Here is a 20,304-nt window from a genome sequence, read left to right as displayed (position 1 = left end):
GAAGAATTTCTTCCTTCTATCTAATCTAAATCTGCCCTCTTTCAGTTTAAAACTGTCACCCCTCATCCTTTCACTACACCCCCTGATAAGAGTCCCTCCCCATCTTTCTGTATCCCCCTTAAGTACTGAAGGCTGCTGTAAGGTCTCCCCGGAGCCTTCTCTTCTCCAGCTGAACCCCCCCATCTCTCTCAGCCTGTCCTCACAGGGGAGCTGCTCCAGCCCCCTGAGCATCTTTGTGGCCTTTCCTGGACCTGCTCAAGCAGGTCTGTGTCCTTCTGCTGTTGGTGCCCCCAGAGCTGGACCCAGCACTGCAGGGGGGTCTCATGAGAGTGGAGCAGAGGGGGAGAATCCCCTCCCTCGCCCTGCTGCCCACACTGCTCTGGGTGCAGCCCAGCACACGGTTGGCTTTCTGGGCTGTGAGCACACATTGCTGGCTCATAGTCAGTTTTCCATCCACTAATACCCCCAAGTCCCTCTCCTCGGGGCTGCTCTCAACACACTGTTATATCCAATATTACTGTTAAGTGAACAGGGTCTGCTAGACAAACTCATGCTTTAGATTCCAGCTTGTGCCAGAATGGCTCCTCTTGTGCACGCATGTATGTCTGATCTGGTTGTCTGTCCCAGGTGTCCCCTGGAAATGGGAGAGGTGAGATGAGGGGATTTTTCTTTCAAAAGAATTTTTCAGGGTAAGTGTTCAGCTATTGCAGCTATTTGTGCTGACTGGCTACCTGGAAGCAGGAATATAAAAGATTGGGTAACGATTTCATTACAGGATGTTTTATAGCAACTGGTATTCAGCTTTATAAATGAACTGTTCTCTTCTGTATGGCAGAAAAAGGTTTTTATAGTTGGCAGGCTGCTCGTAATATTCTAAGGATTATTAAAGTAAGCTGTAGTTGTCGTATAACGCACATTATAGCAGCGAGTGGTTTTAAATTAATGTGTCTTGGGGGAGGGTATTATTTCAGAATGTACATTCACATACTGATGGAGTTTGAGTCTTTTCACCCAGATCAGAATTGCATTCACAGAAAAGGCCCCTGAGCCATCATCTCAGTGAGTTCCTTATGAGTAATAAAGTAGCAAGAAGAGAAAACTTCATAAAATTCAGCAGGGATTTTGAAAAAAAAAAAAAAAAAAATCCCCCAAAACCCATGATTTTTTTTTTTTTTTCTCACCTCCTGACTTTACGTCTATAAACTGAAGTTGTGGTTGTCTAGATCAGTTATTTAGGCTTCCTGCTAAGCATCTCACCTTAGAGGTGAGAAAACTGAGAAGCAGCAAGGCTGGAAGATTTGCTTAGTGACAGTGAGCTTTGCAATAGGCAGTGATGTCTGAGGGCTGTTAGAGCTGTGGAAAGGCCAGGCCACTTGTCAGGTCAGTGTGTGAGGGCTGGTGAGCAGCAAAGCGTATGTAGCCCTGATACAGCTGTATGCGAACCACTGCAGCTGCTTTCACAGACAACACGTTTCAAGAAAGACATTTGCATATTGAAGGGATTTCAAAGAAGCTGTGGGAATGGCTGGGGAAATTCGAATTGAACTGTTGTATTTGCATTAATTAATTAGGCAGCAACCTCAAGCAGCATAAGCACTATACCTACTGGTATATAAAAAAAAAATGTAAAAAAATACTTAGGATCAACACAGCTAGGAAGACGTTTGACTCCTTTGTCAGACTGAATTAACAGATACGCTGTTGATCAGGTTTTAAAAATGCAAATAAATATCCCAGGGTGAGACACACTGAGAGCATTGGATTAGATGAGGAAGAAAATTTAGAGATGGAAACCAAGCAAAGCAGTCAGTAGTGGAAAGTGAGGGGCTGTAGACAGGATCCCAGGGACAGCAGTGAAGCTTTAACCTCTGGAACTATTAGCTGCTGTGAATTATTCAGCTCACCTTTGACCTTCCTGAAAGGATAATTTGTGCATGTTGGTGCAATTATTAGAAACAACAGCCAAACAAACAAAAGCCCTGATAACACTGCTGATATGTGGTGTAGAGGGATCTTAAAATAATCTTTATCCAGGGATTAAGAGTTTCTGATCTACCAATGACCTGTTTTCGGAGTATTACAAATTCATTGCACTTGCAAAACCAAGATGAAAATGCTGTAAAACAAGAGAAAAGCAGATTTACAGCAGCATGAGTAACCAAGGTAAATTGCACTGATGAGAACTTCAAACTAAAAATCGTGCTTGATAAAACCTTCTTTTTCTAGGTGAGAACCCAAACTGTGCTTGGGAATCTGCATGCAGAAACACAGTGTCTGGGCCTTTTAAGCCATGTGTGAAAATGCTTATTTTCATTAGAAGTGAAAAATGCAGACCTCGAGATGCCCTCCGTGATTTCCCCCCCCCCAGGAGGAGGAGCCAGGGTGAGATGGAGGCACAAACCCTGCTGTAGTCCTTGCGTCTAAATTAACGCTGTTATTTAAAGGCTGAATAAACATTAGGAACAAGTGATTTCTGTGCACAGAAAGCCAGGGGAACTTGTGCTGACACCACCTACTTTATGAACAAGAAAGAAGTTGTGTATCTCCAGGACTGCAGCCATCTGAGATGTTTCATCATTACTGAATTCATATGGGGGAAAAAATTGATTAAAGCAAATTAAGTGCCAGAAAGTTATTTTTATTTCATTGCTATACGCTAGTAGGTGGTTTTGATTATTTGTTTTGGCCTTTTTAAGATTTTTTTTTTTTTTTCATGGAGGAATAGAAGTTAACATGAAATTTCATCTCAGTTTGAAATGCCTGACATCTTTATTGAATGATAAATAACATGGACTTTGGTTAGAAGTTCAGTATTTCGTAATTTTGTCTGCACAAACATTTTCCCTGGTAGATAAGGGAAAAGTGAGACACCAGAGCAATAAATTCATGCTTGGTTTTGGAGTAAAATAATAATTACTGGGGTAATAAAATCTTTTTTATATATATATATATACATGTCAGTGGGCCTCTAGCAAGGAGTCGAAGTTGAGTGAAGTCTTGAATCCTCACGTTGTGACCTTTGAATATCCGCACTGGAGTGAGTGGAACCTTGCCTTAACGTGAGTTGATAAAAGTAGCCATTATAAACTGTGAAAGATTTGCAAAGGGGTGATAAACCCTCGCAGGCAGGGCTGCCCTCTGTCCTTACAGGCGTCTTAAAATTATTGTCAGATGAGCTGAACTTCTGAAGACGCTTCAGACATTTGGCAGTGGAGAAATGAGAGGATGCAGCTGCCAGGGTGGCGGTGGTGCGGCGGCATGTGGGGCCAGCCTGGGTGTGCGGTGGCTCGGGCGTGCGGTGGCCAGGCTGCCGGGGGCTGAAGGAGCCCAGCTCGACTCAGGGGTGATGGGCAGGGTCTAGCTGAGGGAGTGCTTTGTGCAGTCTACTCCATCTCTTACTTTGACCCCTCTGGGGTTACTGAAGGTCACTTCAGTGAACTGAGTCGGAGAAATCTGGGCTCTTACACCCTTAGGAATAAATAGTTTAAAATATTTTTAGAATCATAGAGGTATAAATGCACCTTTTTATCTGTGGGAGGGGATAGGGCTGGTTTGGAAAGGTTGGTGTGTACCCTGTAGTTTGACTCTCTGCAATGTGTGTGGCTGTCTTCATCCATTTTACTGGTGTGTTCGTATCCAGCGGACTGCTAGCTCAGTTTGGGCAGGCTTTTAATAGTAATCGGGAGGCAAGATTGAAGTGCCCCCCAGACAGCGTGCTAAGGAAGTGCACTGCATCGTGGGTATTGAGGGGGTCACTCTTTTTTTATTTACAGTAGTATGATTTATGCAGCTTTCACAACAGCTTAGCAGCCACACCAACCCCAGTGTTTTATATTCACAAGCATTAAGACCATGTCATGGTGAAAGACAGCACCATTTTCACCCAGAGTTACTCATCTGACAAGAGATTCTTGTCTAGTATGTGAAATTGTAGAAGCCCACAGCTGGCAACTATAAATTCCGGCCTTAATTGGTTATGTCAGACACGTAGCGCAGGGTGGTGGCTCTGCGGGGAGGGAACCTGAGACAGGATGCCAAAAGGAGGAGTGTTTCCACACAGCACTGGTGGCTGGGAAAGCATTTGTGTATTTGTCATGGGAAGGGGGCCCAGGGGACCCATCTGGCACCTCTTCCTCAGGTCTCCATGGGGGAGACGACACCCATGGGAGAGGGGTACCATGGTAATGCAGAAATGGGTTCCCCAAGTACACGGCCCTGCGGTGGTTGCTCGCAGCAAGCGCCTGTAAGAGTCTGGGAGAGGGGAATGAGGTTTCATTCTTGTTTGGTCTATTACAGGCTTACAAGTTGTGTTAACTTATTGTCCAAGATTTAACCGAAGCAGTCAGCGGTTGGATAGGGTGACTGATTTCTCATTGCAGAGTTGTCCAAATGTGGTAGTTTTAACTCACAACAGATTCTTCCTTAACTGTAGTTTCCTTTTGCTGTGTAATTTCTGCTGAGATGATCAGTTTGCTGTTCTGCTTTAGGCATTCACTATCAGTTGTCACTGCTACTTTCAGACGTTTCCAGAGTTTCTTGGATCTTTTTTCCTCCTCCTGTTTTAGCCTTTCCCTTGTATTTCTGCATTATCACTTGCAGTCATCGTTTTGCCAAGGGGAACTGTATTAAATAAGTAGCCTCCCCTGCTTTTGCCCTTATTAGCACCAACCTGTCCTTTTTTTTTCCTAAGACGGGAAGGAGGATGCATCTCCAAGCTAAGTGTGCTGTGTACGTACATCTTTGTAACAAAGGAGTTAGCAGTAATGTCTTCTGCTATTGATTTAAAGAAATAGAGCAAAGCCTTGGGGAAAAAAAAAGTGACTGATAGTTTGTGGTGTTAAGTTCTTGAAACATAAAACCAGGACCAGGCCCTGTCTCAAGCTGATCTGTTCAGTGTAGACATTCGGCAGCATTTGGGAGGGGAAAAAATGCTTTATTTTGCTGGCAGCAAAGGTTGCAGAGCTACTTCAGGAATGTTGTTATATCTGACAGGTCATCCCTAGCTTCAGCTGGTGCTTTTCCCTATCCAGATGGTGATTAGAGAATACTTCAGGTAATTTAAACCATTAGAAGATGGCTGATCTAGAGGAAATCTGTGAATCTGAGGTAATGGCCTCAAATTGCACCAGGGAAGGCTTAGACTGGAAAGAAACGCTTCCTAATATCTAGAACGGGTTGTTAGATATTGGAACGGGCTGCCCAGGGAGGTGGCGGAGTCCCCATCCATGGAGGGGTTTAAGAACAGAGTCGACATAGCGCTTAGAGATACAGTGTAGTATCCCTAACTGTCAGTGCTAGGTAAATGGTTGGACTGGATGATCTTTTCCAACCTAGACGATTCTGTGAAATACAGTTTAGAGTAGTCAGGAAATTAATCAAATATACAGAACTACTGGCATTTTTGAACCTTCTCATAGTTCCTCTGAGTTCTGCTAGGAAATCAGAGGGGGAAATCCTAGGGTAGCTTAATTAAGAGAAGACTGTGACTTTTACCCCACAGCTGAATTGCAAGTGGTAGTCACTGTGTTAAAATTGCCAGGCAGACTTGTATTTTTAATTAGCATTTCTTGTAAGCAAGGACTTCTGCTGCTGGGCATCCCCAACACCAGCTGGCAAGAGGCTGGTGCTCCTCAGGCTGCCTTTTGGCCTTCCTGGACTACTGTCTGTCTTTCACTGCTGGGAAGTGCAGCAACTGGAAAGAAGAATTGCTTTATCAGGCTTTACAAGCGCAGTATTACGTGCGTTAAACCCCGTATCTGGACGTTGCCAGGTGTCAGCGGAACGCTGCACTAGGCCATCGCTGGAGCGGGCCAAAAGGCAGCGAGGAAACGAGGAAACGGAACACGCCGTGTTCCTGCTGCTGGAAGTACCTGAGCTGCCCACGGCGCTCCACGCTCTGCAAGGACACACACGCTTTGGCAGGTGGTCACTCTGTCACGGAGAGCGAAAGCCCCCATCTTTCCTCCACGGGAGCTCGGTCGGAGGCGATGGGCGCCCAGCTGCACACACTCCTGCAGGCTGCCTGCTTGGCAGCAGCGGTCTCTGAAACGTCAACTCTGGCATTTTCAAACAGATGAATTGATGCTATTGTGTGTCTGATGCACAAAGTTTATTTTCAGAACACATCTATAAGTTGAATTGTTTTCTGCTGTTTAAGGAGTACTTTTAAAATAGGCCTATTGCAAGAAACCATCTCCCTATTAACAGACTTATGGCTACTGGCCAATACTGTCTTAATACTATCTCCTGTTCAAAATTGGTATTTACATCCAATAAAGTGCTTTAAAAGCAAGTAAAATAAGTACATGGTAATATAAATGTTAGTGAAAATATCCGCTAATTTTTGTTACTATTCAATAGAATCTTCTGAGGATGTGGCAGAGGATCGACTGCATAATACCTACATGTTGCCTATTTTTTGTTTGGGAAATATATACTTAAACATACAGCAGCTGAAGTCCAGTTTTGGGAGAACTTGTAAAATCATATTAATGTATGAGAACAAATGTAAAACTTGGATTACTTTAAAGTATTCTTTTCATTGTCCGGTGATGTTTTTTAAACACATAAGAATTAAATCTACAGTTCTGGATGGGAGTTTGTGTGGCCCAGAACAGTTCATGTTAATGTTAGTTATTACAGAACTGATAAAACCTTCCTCTCTAAAACTCTTAAGAATTGGCACTGTCCTCATCTTTGCAAATAATTCTTTATATATGTTAAAAAAAAAATCTACTTTTTGTTGCAAATACTAGGGGTTCTTCCTCAGCCATTGCATTGTTCAGTTTTGTATCTTAGCTCCTTGCTCAAGATACTGGCCTCAATTCTTTATCCCATTCTCAATATAATTATAGCCCCAAAATTGCCAAGTAGGAGTGGGAGATCACGCAAACATTGTAGGACTAAGAGGAAAAGTTTAAACACATTGCCTACTGTGTTATGAAATGCTAGGAAAGCCTCTGTGGGTTTTTTTAACTGAAATATTTTAATTTTAGGAGCAAGTCCCTGTTCCTGTTTATCACCCGACTCCTAGCCAGACTCGGCTAGCAACACAGCTGACGGAAGAGGAACAAATCAGAATAGCGCAGAGGATAGGCCTTATTCAGCATCTACCTAAAGGAGTCTATGATCCTGGAAGAGACGGCTCCGAGAAGAAGATCAGAGAGTAAGTTACAGAAACCGAACTGAACGGATGTGGCTGTCGCATTGGTTTATGATATTGCCCTGGGAAAACCTGATCTTGTCCTCTTGTTTTTGCTCTGTTTTCAGGGACTGTAATTTAATGTAGATTTCTGAAAAACATAACCATGCAGAAGGCTCTTTGCCTTATCTTTACTTGTTTTCCTTGTTACAGGTGAAACTTAACTTTCCTGACCCATGTGATTCATGCCCTTAAAGGTTTTTTCCTCTTTATCCTCTTTTCATGGGGAAATAAGCTCATATGACTTCTTCACCCTTACGGCTGCCTTTTACCTTTTCTAATTTTATGCATTCTGCTGAGCTGCCTCTGCCATGCCTACAGAAGGCTTCTTGCCCTCACTAACATTGTAGCATGTGCCCAGGGTTACAAAGGAGATGCCAAAACCCCCCGAGTGCTTGGTGGAGCCAGCACTGACAGAGCTAAGAAATCCACATGTATCTAAAAGTACTAAAAGTTTGACTCAAACATATCCAGGTGTAGATACTATGCTGCTTTTCATTTCCAGTGTGGTAACAGCAGATTAAATATTTTTATCTTTTTTTTTTTTTTTCCCCCACCACCAGATGTGTCATTTGTATGATGGACTTTGTTTATGGGGACCCTATCCGATTTCTGCCGTGCATGCACATTTACCACCTGGACTGTATAGATGACTGGTTGATGAGATCCTTTACCTGTCCATCCTGCATGGAGCCAGTGGATGCAGCACTGCTTTCATCATATGAGACTAACTGAGCCAGGGTTTCTCCACTGAACCTTTGAGGAGACCATCCACGTTAATGGGTTTGATCCTTTTGTCATTCAGCCCAAAGAGCCAGGAATTAGGAATTAAGATCGTGCACAAAGTATACATTTCCTAATAAATAAATAAAAAAATATTCCTGAATGGCTGCAAATATTGGGAAAAAACATAGTATTTTAGAGACTATAGAAAAGTAGGTTGTTATTTTTAATGTAAAGCCTTGACCCACCATTGTCTTTTAATGTTTGTTCTTACACCCATATATAGGAATTGTGTAAAGTGTTACAGCAACTGTAAATGTTTAAACTGCGTGTATCCAATTTTATTAGCAGCAAGATAAGAGTATTTTTTTCCTAAATAAAGTAACCAGTTTTGTTCTGATTCTTTTCACAAGTCCTGGCATTTGGGTCAAGGCTTTATTGAAATCTACATTTTATAACACTGGCACAAAGAAATAGTTTTAAGCTTGTTTGCACAGTTCTTTTTCTTTTTTTTTTTTTTTTTTTCCATTGGAGATGGAATTCATTGCCTTAGGTCTTTTTAATAGTGTATTGTTATTGTTGGGCTGGCTCTATGCTTGAAAACCAGTTTATTTATAACCTGTTAAAAGTGCTATATTTTGTTTGCAGTTAGGAATATACAGACTTCAAAGTGATCTCCTAGCTTGTAAGCAAACTGAGATGCATTATCCCTTTTCTACAAGTGATGCGGAATATGAAGATATGAAACAAGTCCTGCAGTGAAATTATGGTTTCATGTTTTTTATAACTTGCTTCGGTTTTGATGAAACAACAGTCCTTACACTTTACTATGTCACCTTTAACTCCATCAGGTTAAAAGTGGGCCAGACGGACAATAAATAGTTAAGCTGCCATGACTGAAAAAAAATATTTGGAACTAATGTAGTGTTAGTGTTGATCACTTATTCTACTCTTTTCTCCCTGAGAATGGTTGTCTTGGATCATAGCAAATGGATATTGCATCTCTCATTCTTGTAGTTTTTAGGTTATCAGAAGTTAAGAATAAACATACTGTATCTCAGTCTCCTGTATTAAATGTATCTGTTGAGCCCTGCTGGTTGACACATCAGTCCACCAAACAGATATGAAATCAGATATGAGAAAAATATATTTTGTTCTGCATGTAAATTCAAAGTTTATAAACACAGACTGTCATACTAGCAGTTGAGGGGGAAAACAGTAGTGCTATAGCCAGAACGACACAGCTAGCTAATTTCTGTAGCAAACAGTATGTGCTTGTTAGGAGATGGTCTAGCAAAGATGTAGCTGTGAAGACCTTTTATCTACTTAGCATGTTTTTCTTTCTGTTTTTCTCCCCCCTCGATGTACTGCGACTTTTTCAACACAGTGCTGATGATACATTGAGAAAGTCCTGGTCTTGCAGAATGAGATGCAATCTCAAGTCAGCCACAACACATCAAGGAATGTTCTTGATTGTTTTTCATATATAGTTTGAGTACTTGATACAACAGGTTGTGTTTAAAGACCCACATACTTTGAAGACTTAGGGTATTTACAGTATAGAAGAATTGTGCATGTTGTGGATAATTTTTGAAGGGTTGGTCAGCAAAATGTAGAATCACCATGTTGATTTATTTATTATTGCTGCAACTGACAGCAACCTCCTCTCTTGGAGAAGAACTCCCAATAGCAGTCAAAAGGAACTGAAAGCAGTCTGCAGTTCTAGATTCACTCAAAATGGCTACACATTTATCTGGACACAATTTTTTGCTGAATTCATACATACCTAATTACATGGATCAAAATCTGGGAAGAGAGACCTGAAGTTGTGCAATATCATTGTTCCTTTTCATCATTCCATGTGTGTTCTTTTGTGTCCTCCTTTTTTGTCTTGTTTGTTTTGGGGATTTGGTTTATCCTTTTTTTTTTTTTGGTAAAACAATGTCCACGTTAAGTATTAATTTCTTGTTATAACTGGCAAATGAACAATTTCAAAAAACAGCATTGTCATGTTGGTATTAGTCTTTATTTATTACAAGACTTAAGAAACATCTGAAAGAAATATGAAGTGACCGATTACTGAGCTGAATGCTTTTCTAGGCACTTTGTACAGCTGAACTTTTAACACTGATTGAGATACTTACTGGGCTAAGAGAAAAAATTACTTTTATTAAAATACTTGTTAAATAGCGAAAAGGTGGGAAGGGCTAAAACTAGAGTTGAATACACAAAACCATGCCAAAAAGTTAAAATTTTAGCTTAAAGACAAATGTGTAAATATAACAAATAAATCAAATGATTTTTTCAAGTTTTTAGGTGCAATGCTGTTCTGGATGATTTCTAATTCAAAAAAAAAATTGATCTGACCTTAATGCAAAACAACGTGTAACCTGAATTTTAGCAAGAGTTGTGAAACCAGATCTGTGTCTTAATTCTACCATCTGTAAGATGAAGAGAATATTTGCCTCCTGTCTCAGAGGTGTCTAATAAATTATCATATTAGACAGTCCATTTACAGCACAGCTGTTTCCTAACCTGAGTCTGCTGCAGCTCTTGCTCACTGGGACTTGTTCACCCCTAGCCCTTGTTTCATAGTAAAATGCCTGCAAAGCAATTTTTGAAGAAAAAAAAAATTCTTACAGCTACTCTAAGTAACCAAGTTTGTAAGTGCATCAACAGTCATCAAAACATGTTGCTTTAAAGCATTTTGTAAGGACTACACAGGATGATGAAAACATTCAGTGCAACAACGCTCTTTGTACTGTAGAAGGCACAGACCCAGAAATAGCTCATCAAGCTCAATCCTCTGCAGTTTCAGGCAGCAGCACTAGAGAGGGTGAGTGTGAAAGTCCCCACACCTCATCAGTGCCAGACACTGCTGCCTCTCCTAGCAACTGCCATCCCATTAAAAGACACAGAGTTGCCCCAGAAGTGCCACAGAAAGAGCGCAGGTAGGGACCAAGGGCATGGCTGACATCCGAGATGCTTGTACAGCCAGGGAAATTGTTTGGTTACAGCTGCAGATTATAGTAGAAAATGGCTTTTGTCTCATAGAGCACAAGAAAGATTTCCCACAAATCTTAGGTAAAAGAGATGCAATAACAAGTAACGAATACTCAATTTTATAAAGATGTTTATGCTTAATCCTTGCATGCGAGTGGAATTACCACTTCAATCATTTTACATCTAAGGATGATAATCCTTATTACTTGTTGCCAGTTCATTATGTAAATCCGGGAGAGAATCAGAAAATTTGTATGTAAACAAAAAAAAAGCCCACAGAATTTCTTTGTGAGGACCTAGTGTTCTAGAAGAGCCCTAACCACAAAGGTTTTTAAAAGGTCCTACTGTCTTGCAGCTTCCCAGGGCTGAAAGCAATTACGTGTTTGGAAGGCTGACAGTCCTCTCTTTGCAGGGGCAGAAGCGTACGTTTCTAGGCTAAGGGATTATGAAATACCTGAACTTACTTAAGTTGCCACAGTTTCAAGACTTCGACATTTCCTGTCCTTGTGCAATCGTGGTAAGGATGAAAATTCTTCTGAGTCAGACTGACAGTTAAATAAATAACAAGATGGCTGAAACCAAACATACAAGGCCTCTCATCAGTTAAATCCTGGATTAAAATGGATTTAGAAACAAAGTGGATGCTAGTTGATTACAAATACAGTTTATTACAGACACCACATTTTTATTAAAAACATAACATACTAGTTGATAACCTATAAAAAACATGAATAAAATCTGTCCAGAAGAACCCTTCTTGACTTAATACCCAGATTAAAAATTAGCTTCAAAGATTAAGTTGTCATTTTATATAGCATTTAATTTTGAAGAATATAATTTATGCTAACCGTCCTTTGCAGATTATCTTACATTTAAACCTGTTCCGGGGTAAGAGTTAGGGGCTTTGGAATTTTTGGTGTGAAATGCAAAGTTAATGCCTTTTGATGAAAAGAACAGTCTAAACACACTCCAAAAACATCTTTTTGATTTAAGCAGAAGAAATAACTATTTGCATGCTAGCAACTGATGTATTAGAATATCAGCTCTGCACTGACACTTAGCTAAGTAAAAGCTGCAGAGAGTAATCTGTAATGGAAAAAAAAAACCTTGTGAAAATGCCTGTACGTGTTTCTAACAGTGCACAGGTATGTACTTCAGAGGGGACCAACCACACTACAAACAAAGAAAAAGCCCCCAAACCACCTCTGTTCTCTTCAGTTGGAAAAAAAGTAGCAATAACTTGATAAACCTATTCTTTGCAGCACCAACCTCTGGAAAACACTTGTCTTTATTTTAAATAAGGCATTTCAACAACTGCACGCAACAGTAGATGTTCGATTCACTGCACATACTACGTGTGCCCTGGCTGTCCACACCAGGCATTTTTCCTGGACACAACAGGCCCTGCTTTTGCTCACTACAGTCACTTTTGCCAGGGTTCTCACTGCAAACAGACGGACAAGCTGCCTTTTTAGTCTCTTTTTTTCCTGCCCTCTCCCACATTAGTGGTAGCTGCCTGTCTAATCAAGAATTCACACTGAGCAGATTGAGACAGACAAGGTAGAATTTCAAGGAGAACAAGATTACTCACTCCAAAACTTTTTCTGAGCAGGACGGTGCCATCCAAGGCACTGTCCCACTGAGGCAGAGCTCTGCTATTCCAGAGTAAAAACTGTCTGATGCCCTTGACCTCTCCAGCCTAGAACTGCTTTTTGGTGAGGTTACCTCATTGAAGGGCTCTTGCTACATTGCCTGTTTGGGCACTTCTTGTAGAAGGCTATGTACTGCACACCCTCTTTCCTTTATGATCCCATAGCAAACCATTACTAAGGGCCCTTAACCTCCCTCCCTTTTCCTCAGCCATCATCTGAAAATGTGTCAAAGGTTTTTTTTTTCTAAAAAAAGGTTTGTTTGTATTTTTGAATTTAATTTTTGAATTTAATAATTCAAACAATTCTGGTAACTTTTCAAAAAGATTTGGCTACAGAGCCTGCTAACGGGTGTCAGTATACATATGTATATCTCTATATACTTTTTAATATATATGTGTGTGTGTGACAGATCACACACTTTAAATAAACATGTAGCAAAGGCACTAAGCATGAGATTCCTGCAGTTCCTGTGAAATACCAAGAATTATTTGCATCAGCAATGAGCCCAGCATCACAGAACAGAAACCTGACCCAGGTATCCACGAGCTGTAAGAACGAAAGCCAAAGCAAATTTTTCACAGAGAGCAATCAGCCACTGGAATAATCTCCCTGGGGATGTGGTGGATCCCCCAGCTTTTAAGGTTCAGGGGGACAGCATGCTGGGCCATCTTGTCTACACTGCGTTTTTGTCAAAGGTTGGGCCAGATGATCCTTGAGGTGCCTTCCAACCTGGTATTCTGTGGTTCTGTGACTGAAATACCAGAAGTGCAAGTGGCCCTGCTGGTTGCTTCTAAAAACACTTTGCAGCTGCCCAACGGAGGCTGTGTAACCTTGGTAGTGATGACAGCAGTACTGTACCCAGATGAAGATGACATTGAACATGATCCATATACTGTATCTTCTAAACGATATTGCTTCACCTCCCTAGAATGATTTACTGAACGCTGCAAACTGTCAGAGTTACTATTCTGCATCTTTGTGTAGCAGGAGCAGAGGCACTCTTCAGGCATCTCACACCGCCACCTGTACCAAAACACCATGAAAATCACCACATTCACAAACCACCAGCTCACCCAAGAACTACACCTACACTATCAACACCAAGCGCAGCCCCCGTGGCTCCAGCACTGCAGACAAACATCCTACACAGCTCCTGCACCAAGGAAGTCGTTTCCTACCTCCACAGAATAAAAGGAACACCGAGAGATGAAAACTGTCCAGAATTCTGCAGCTTCTACTTCTTTTTCTCACCACATTGCTACATTGCTTTTCAGCCACAGACCTGAAACTGTTGTACAATACTGAGACTATTAGAAATAAACTTTTTTTTCCCCCTTTTTTGAATTGAATCAGCCCATAACGAGAGTGTGTGTGGGGGTGTGTGTGTGCAACTGCTCTGTTTTGTATTCTTTCTGTAAAATAGTCAAGGAGAGATAAAGCAAGTAGAATTCAATGCAATGCATAATTCTAAATAAACATTCTGCCTATGTTTAGCCAGCAATGAAAGTAAGTAGGTCCAGAGATGTAAAAAACCCTGAAAATAATGGAACACAGCCCAGTCCTACAAAAACATTGTTGAATTTGGAGCAAACACCGTGAAGAACTTTACCACAGTGCAATGCAGATATTTATTAGCTCTGTTGCTCTTCATAAATCTTGGAGACGGGGATTGACTGAGCATGCTTTTGAAATAAGGTATTTGTATTTATATAATTTTTAGAAACACCTGTAGCAAACCTAGATAACATCTTTAAAAAAATATTTTGTGATGACAAATCATTCAGTTAAAATACCTGCATTTCACGCTTTGCATATAATCTATTACAAAAAGGTATCTGCAGAACATAATGAGAAAAGAAGCGACCTCATTTCTAGTCTGTTCAGGTTTTCCAATCTCATTCATCAGTGACGTTTCCAACCAGTAACCATTTTCCTGTACAGCAGTAAACAACATGACTCACCTCTTTATCTTCTCCTCTTCCTCCCAGAGGGGGGAACTGTGTGGAATGCATTGTTTTGGTCATTTCATATACATTTGCTTTGCCGCTGTGTTTTTGTGCATGAGAAGGCAAAGAAACACATCTCACAGGTAGAACTGGAGGCCAAGAATCTTGTTTTTAAACTCTTGGCCAAGAGAGGCTTTTGCAGTCTGGGACTGACCTCTGGGAAAGCCTTGTCTCACACAGAGGGGCATTACTTGATGCTTCTCTTGGGCCAGAGGCACGCAAGCTGTCACAGCTATCATTCCCATGAGCTTTTAGTAGTCTTGGACCCAGGCCACAGATAAACCAAAAATACTAAGGCACTCAACTTCATATAGAATTTAATGCCAAAACCAGTGTGAAATGGGAGCAAATGTTTGATATGATCCGGTTCTATACTGCTGTATTTTCTCATAGGCAAAGTTTCCTAAGCCAAGTTTTGAATGCTGTATCACTGCAGTGTAAACAACCTGAGGCGAGGCACTGTCAGGATGGGGCAGTCTTTAAACCAGCCACAACAGAACACGTTAATTGCAGATGGTAATAGAACTGCGTATCAGTAATAAATCAAAGCATGTTCCTATGCTAGCTTAGTTGAGCAATCCTAAGTGGGTGTCTCCAAATAATAGTAGCTGTATTATGTTTGTGACTTCATCAAAATCTTTTGATCATCAGGAAAACCTGTGACTAGGTTCAGCTTCAGCCCATCGTTCTTCCCCCACCAGGTTATCTCACCTGGTGTTATTTATAGGAGCTAGGTGTTGAGGTAATTACACCTCGTTAGACCTCAGTATAAGCTGCTGGCTTTTCAGCCCATATCCTCCCTTCAGTTTAATGAGAGACCACACATACAGGGATTCCCCATATCAGATCTAACAATAAAAGTGATGCTCATTTTACTGTTTTTCCCCTCCTGGCCACTACCACTTTCAGATGACACAGTGATATCACATGGGGCACCATGGCAATTGCTGAAGACATTCAGGAAACTGAGCATGAATTTCTACCCCTCCTCAGCTACTGACAGGAAACCCCTCATCAGTGATACTAAAAAAAAATACATAGGAATACAGTTTATAAGTTTTATGATAAAGGTCCTACCAAGTGTAGAAAACTATTTTCTGCTATACGAGTTAGTAGTTTGCCTTTGGTTAACTTCTCTGGCTTTGCTGAGGACTGAGAAGAGTTGATACCAGCAATTACTGGCTAAAGCCTAGTGACCAGAGTGAGTTTCTCTAGCATTTAGACCATTCAGTGTTTGCAAGCAGAAGGAAGTCCTCCTTCGCAAATGAGGTCTTGACTATATCCATCTGAAGTAGTACTTAGTTTCTTGAATCTTAGGTCATGCTGAAAATCCTTGATTTGTGATTCCATTAGAGTATCTGCTATTTTCTAGTAGGTGAATGTACTGAACACTGAAGCTGTCTGAACTCACACCAGTTGTACTTTCCCTAATTCATTGTACTGGGGCCTCCAGACTGATGAAGCAATTTACCATTCTGGAGAGCTGCTTCAGGCAGAATGGAGCAGCTTCAGGAGAGGCCATGGAAAAAAAATCCCAGCGTAGACCTTCCAGCCCAGACTGACACCACTGAGTTGTCTTATCCCTGCCACAGAAGAGCACCACAGTGAAGTATGTTGATGACAAAGAGTAATGGTAGGCAATTAAAAATGTAACACACTGAAAAACATATGCAGTTACAGCACCAGACCTTCCATTCATCCTTTAGCAAGCAAGGTGTTATTTTCCTCTAGAGTTCAGAATATTGCAGTCTGTAAATCTTTGTTGTTGCATCAGAAAGGTGAATATTTCCTATTGGTTGGGAGCTGAAAAGTCAACATGAAAGCACAGACTACTTGATCATGGCTAACTACAAAAGCCTTCAGCTGAAGCTGGAGATCAGGTCCACAATATGACTGGTGTTTGTGCTCGACCAAAGACAACTAGGAAAATCTTTGGATTTTCATTGCTGCAAAGAATCAGGGAAGTTAACTGCATACTGCACAGTATGTCCTTTGTGCAATGTATCCAAGATCAGGCGAAACTTGGTTGTGGGTGAAATTTCAAAGAGCGTTTCAGTGGCCTTGAGAGATGAATCTACAGATGGAAGGATTGTTCACTTTCTGCAAAGTACAATTTATGCTAATTTTCATAGCATTGCTTGCTTAAAAAAATGCTAAGACTGCCAAAATATTTGAAAAGGACACAACTGGAAGAAGAGGCGTTATATGCATGAAGTAGAACAAGAATTTTTTTTATTCTATACAAAGAATGACTGAATTTTTACACTTAAGTTTTGATGTGCAATATGTAAATAGCATAATTGTTTATATTGAATTTTATCTGAATTGAGAAATTTATCTGAACTGAATTTATCTGAGAAAGTCACTTTAAAAAACCACATTCTTCATGTATGATTTTAACTTGGGAAGACTTTTATAAAGGGTGTCTATTTTTAAGACAATGCAAGTTCTCCATGTTGAGGAATAGGTGGTTCTGTCTTCTTGCATATTAATCTGCAATTATAAAACAATGTAATTTCCTTAGAGGAGGTAAAAGCAGAGCTATAAACTGTCAATTTTCTCTTCTGCTGGGAACAATCACTTTAGAAAGAATATTCACTGTGAGGTACATAGATATGAATCTTCCTGACAAACATCTCCATTGGAGAAAAAGGGCTGTCAGAAGACCTCCCATCTCCACATACCAGAATGGGTCATGGGGAAGAAATTCTTTCAGAAGGGAGGTAGAAGTGTGCCCCAAAAACCCACAGGCATACAAACATGGAGCTAGCCTGGAGAACAGTAAATATGAGTCAAATATGTGTTACATCTGACTACACCAGTTTTGCAGAAAAGCAGCATTCTATGGCAGACAGCACTGGAAAGCAGACATAGCTCTGCTCTATTCTCAAAGCCCCTTACACAGAAATTCCCCCAGAAGATCAATAAAGAGCAAAAAGAACGGGCTCTCCTTTGTGAAAAGCAAAGCACTGTGCCAAGGGAGCCTACTCCAACCTTCTTAACGCAGGAAACGTTGCCATACAATCTCCTTAAACATGGACATCTCAAGTTAGGCAAACCTAAGAACAAACGTTTTAAACTGCAACTGACTATCACAGTAACTCCTGTACTGCTGTGCAAACAGTGCAACTTTGCTGTTTCTTAAGTGACTCTCAAGGACTTGTGCTTTAAATTCGATATAAACTTCAGATCATGTTTGTTCTGATGAAAAAACTTGTTTCCTAAGGTCCTCCCATTTGTAAACTTGTCAAAGAAGAAGTGATGCAGCTTTATACTGTCATCACCTTCCCCCCTCCAAATCCTTGGTAAATCATTCAACCAAATACAAGCAGCAGACTTGACATGAAAACCAAATTAAAAAGTCAAGATACTTGCATAAGGGAGACCATTTGTTTCCACCAGCAAGTTTCCTACAGAAGCAAAAATGTGACTAGTAAAAGCTGGTAAACAGAAGCTTTCCATGCACAACTAGACACACCCAGGATTCAGAGCTCTTCCCTGCTGTGTTTCTTGTGCACCAAGATTTTCTCACACCATTTCAACTAAATAGGTGCTTGGAAAAAGTGATGCTTCCTTCTCAACTGCTAGCAGTATGAATTCAAACAAACATTTATAGCTGAGATTAAATCTGTGAATCTTTAAAGTTCTGTTGTTGTGTTTTTTTGCAGTTGTTCCTCTTTATGTTGTAGCTTGCCTAGTAAATGTTGTGAAAGCAAGAAAGGCACACATGATTGAAAAATGAATTACACAGATGTAAGTATTCCAAAAGCTACTGTTGGAAAAACAATATTTTCAGGGTTATGGTTGGTTTGAGAGGGTTTTTTTTTTGCCATGTTATTACATTAGATTAACGTCTTAAGCATCACCTTTAAAATTTTAAATGATTTGGTTTCTCACTGACTTGAAAGAGAAGGAAAAATAATTCTAAAATGTCAGTAATTCTCTGCACCAAAGTTTGCAACAAACAGGACATCAAAGAAGAAAAAGTTACGACACTGCCGAGGCTCCAGAGTGCATTCCATTTTCTGGGGTGGATTTGGCTTGGTGCAGGGCAGCTTGAATTCTGAAATGTGTTCTTGTTTCCATGGAGTAATTCTTGTAGTTTTGTCTAAAACAAAAGCAGATCCACTCTGATGAATATATATATTTTTAAAACATTTTCAAGTTATCTTTATATTTATTGTTCTAAGCAAAACAACTGTAGACAGCAAAAAAGCCTTTCTTCACAAGCTCCTTTGTTGCCTACTCTAAAATACAAGGCATGTGTTCCTAGCCAAACAGTGCAGCTCTTTGTTCTTTATTTATAGTCCACTGTCTGGAAATTACTAGAAAAATATAGCTTAATAAGAAAATGAATCTGGTCCATTCCGTCAAGATACTGAGTCTATATTAAATATCTATAACATCCACTTAGTTTACATTCAGAAATTAGATTCCCTCCTCCATAGTATAATTGACAAATTTGAGTAGAAACATTTTCAGGATTTTAAAAAATAATTTTTTTAAGATAGACTCAATTCAGCACACACATTTCAAGGAAGTAGAGAAGAGGAAGAAAAAATAAAGAAAAGGAAAAAACCAAAGAAAGAAAGAGAGAAAGAAGCTGTCCTGAATCAGAAGAGGGAAACACCCCATCTCCATCCTATGGTTATCAACAGTGTGTACTGCGTGTAGGATATAAGGTGAGACAATTTGCTGCCCTAGAAGCTTGGAAAGAGAAAATGGGCACAGATGAGACTCCGTATCAGCTTCTGAGGAACAATTCCAAGGGCAAGATTAGCAGGACTTCCCCCACAAACTCAGCAGTGTCATCTGCCTATAGTCTCCAGTAGTTATATCATCCTCTAAAGAGTTACAGAAACATTAAAAGAATCTGTATTTTCATGGAAAAGCTTATATAGAAAAGAAAATTTGCCCCTAGGACCACATAGAAAGTGCAGATCCTACTTAATAGTAATCAACATGTCAGCTCCTGCAGGGTGGATGCAGAATCCAGATACCAAAGAGGATTAGACCATGCTAATTTTTCTGTAGAAGATACTTGTCATCTTTACAGAAACATGAAATATTAAACAGTCTGTATACCTTAAAAGCATTTCAGTTCAAAATTCGTAACTCAAATCAAGCATGGAAGCATATTATCTGTCACTACGGCAGTCTCTTTGTAAAAGCAAGGAATTCCACACCCATCCTAGACCAGCTTATAATTTTACATATGCCACACTCAAGAGGCTGACTGAGAAAAGGAGGTGACTGGGTTCTGCTGTATGCTGATCTGAAACTCTTTGGAGTGTTTTCTTTAAATTAAATAGATTTTGTCAGGCAGATACTGTATGTCTCATCAGTAGGATGATATTCTTGCTTGTAGCTTACAGTCATACAAATAGAAATAGAAACATTTCCATGCAGGACCAAGCCAAAACTGTTTATCATGTCATTCAACTCTATCTCCCAGGGCTGAAACATTCAAGCCAGCAGCAGTATGTGGATTTAGGTCAAGCAAATCAAGCGTCATGCACAAGCCAAGTGCTCGTCTGCACTCCTGCCAATTGCAAACAGAATTCTGCAGTCCACCATGGACAACGCGTTCTTCCCTCTAGTGGTAGCAAAGGCATTCAACGTTTTCAGCTGAAAGCTTATAAACCCTGAGCATTTTAATGTAGCCTAACAGCTACGGGTGGAAATTTAAGGACTGCACTTTTTTTTTTGACGGTCTGAA

The 20,304-nt window shown here is 40.4% G+C and overlaps 2 protein-coding genes across 2 annotated transcripts in view; one reads left to right on the top strand and one right to left on the bottom strand.

Moving 5' to 3' along the window:
- Nucleotides 1-5,073: 5,073 nt before the first annotated feature.
- Nucleotides 5,074-8,986, top strand: RNF11 (ring finger protein 11). Its single transcript, XM_026853881.1, has 4 exons — nucleotides 5,074-5,106; nucleotides 5,771-5,977; nucleotides 6,996-7,165; nucleotides 7,765-8,986. The coding sequence occupies exons 1-4, from the start codon at nucleotides 5,074-5,076 to the stop codon at nucleotides 7,934-7,936; spliced, it is 582 nt and encodes a 193-aa protein (XP_026709682.1). The 3' UTR covers nucleotides 7,937-8,986.
- An 836-nt stretch (nucleotides 8,987-9,822) lies between these two features.
- TTC39A (tetratricopeptide repeat domain 39A) overlaps nucleotides 9,823-20,304 on the bottom strand; it is a 46,225-nt gene continuing 35,743 nt past the window's right edge. The window contains exon 18 of the mRNA XM_026853697.1: nucleotides 9,823-18,693. Coding sequence (XP_026709498.1) covers nucleotides 18,573-18,693 — 121 coding nt within the window. The 3' untranslated portion in view covers nucleotides 9,823-18,572. The remainder of the gene's footprint in view (nucleotides 18,694-20,304) is intronic.

This window comes from Athene cunicularia (genome assembly GCF_003259725.1).
Source record: "Athene cunicularia isolate RWA chromosome 8 unlocalized genomic scaffold, athCun1 chr8_part1, whole genome shotgun sequence".
Taxonomy (NCBI): domain Eukaryota; kingdom Metazoa; phylum Chordata; class Aves; order Strigiformes; family Strigidae; genus Athene; species Athene cunicularia.
The sequence above is the reverse complement of the archived record's forward strand: the minus strand, read 5'-3'. Positions and strand labels throughout refer to the sequence as shown.

Bases quoted from the DNA above. Each gene is read 5' to 3' on its own strand.
- RNF11 (XM_026853881.1), top strand. From the start codon at position 5,074: ATGGCTGATCTAGAGGAAATCTGTGAATCTGAG. The intron at 5,107-5,770 runs GTAATGGCCTCA...GGACGTTGCCAG, and splicing joins AGGAAATCTGTGAATCTGAG to GTGTCAGCGGAACGCTGCAC. The intron at 5,978-6,995 runs GTCGGAGGCGAT...TTTTAATTTTAG, and splicing joins CTTTCCTCCACGGGAGCTCG to GAGCAAGTCCCTGTTCCTGT.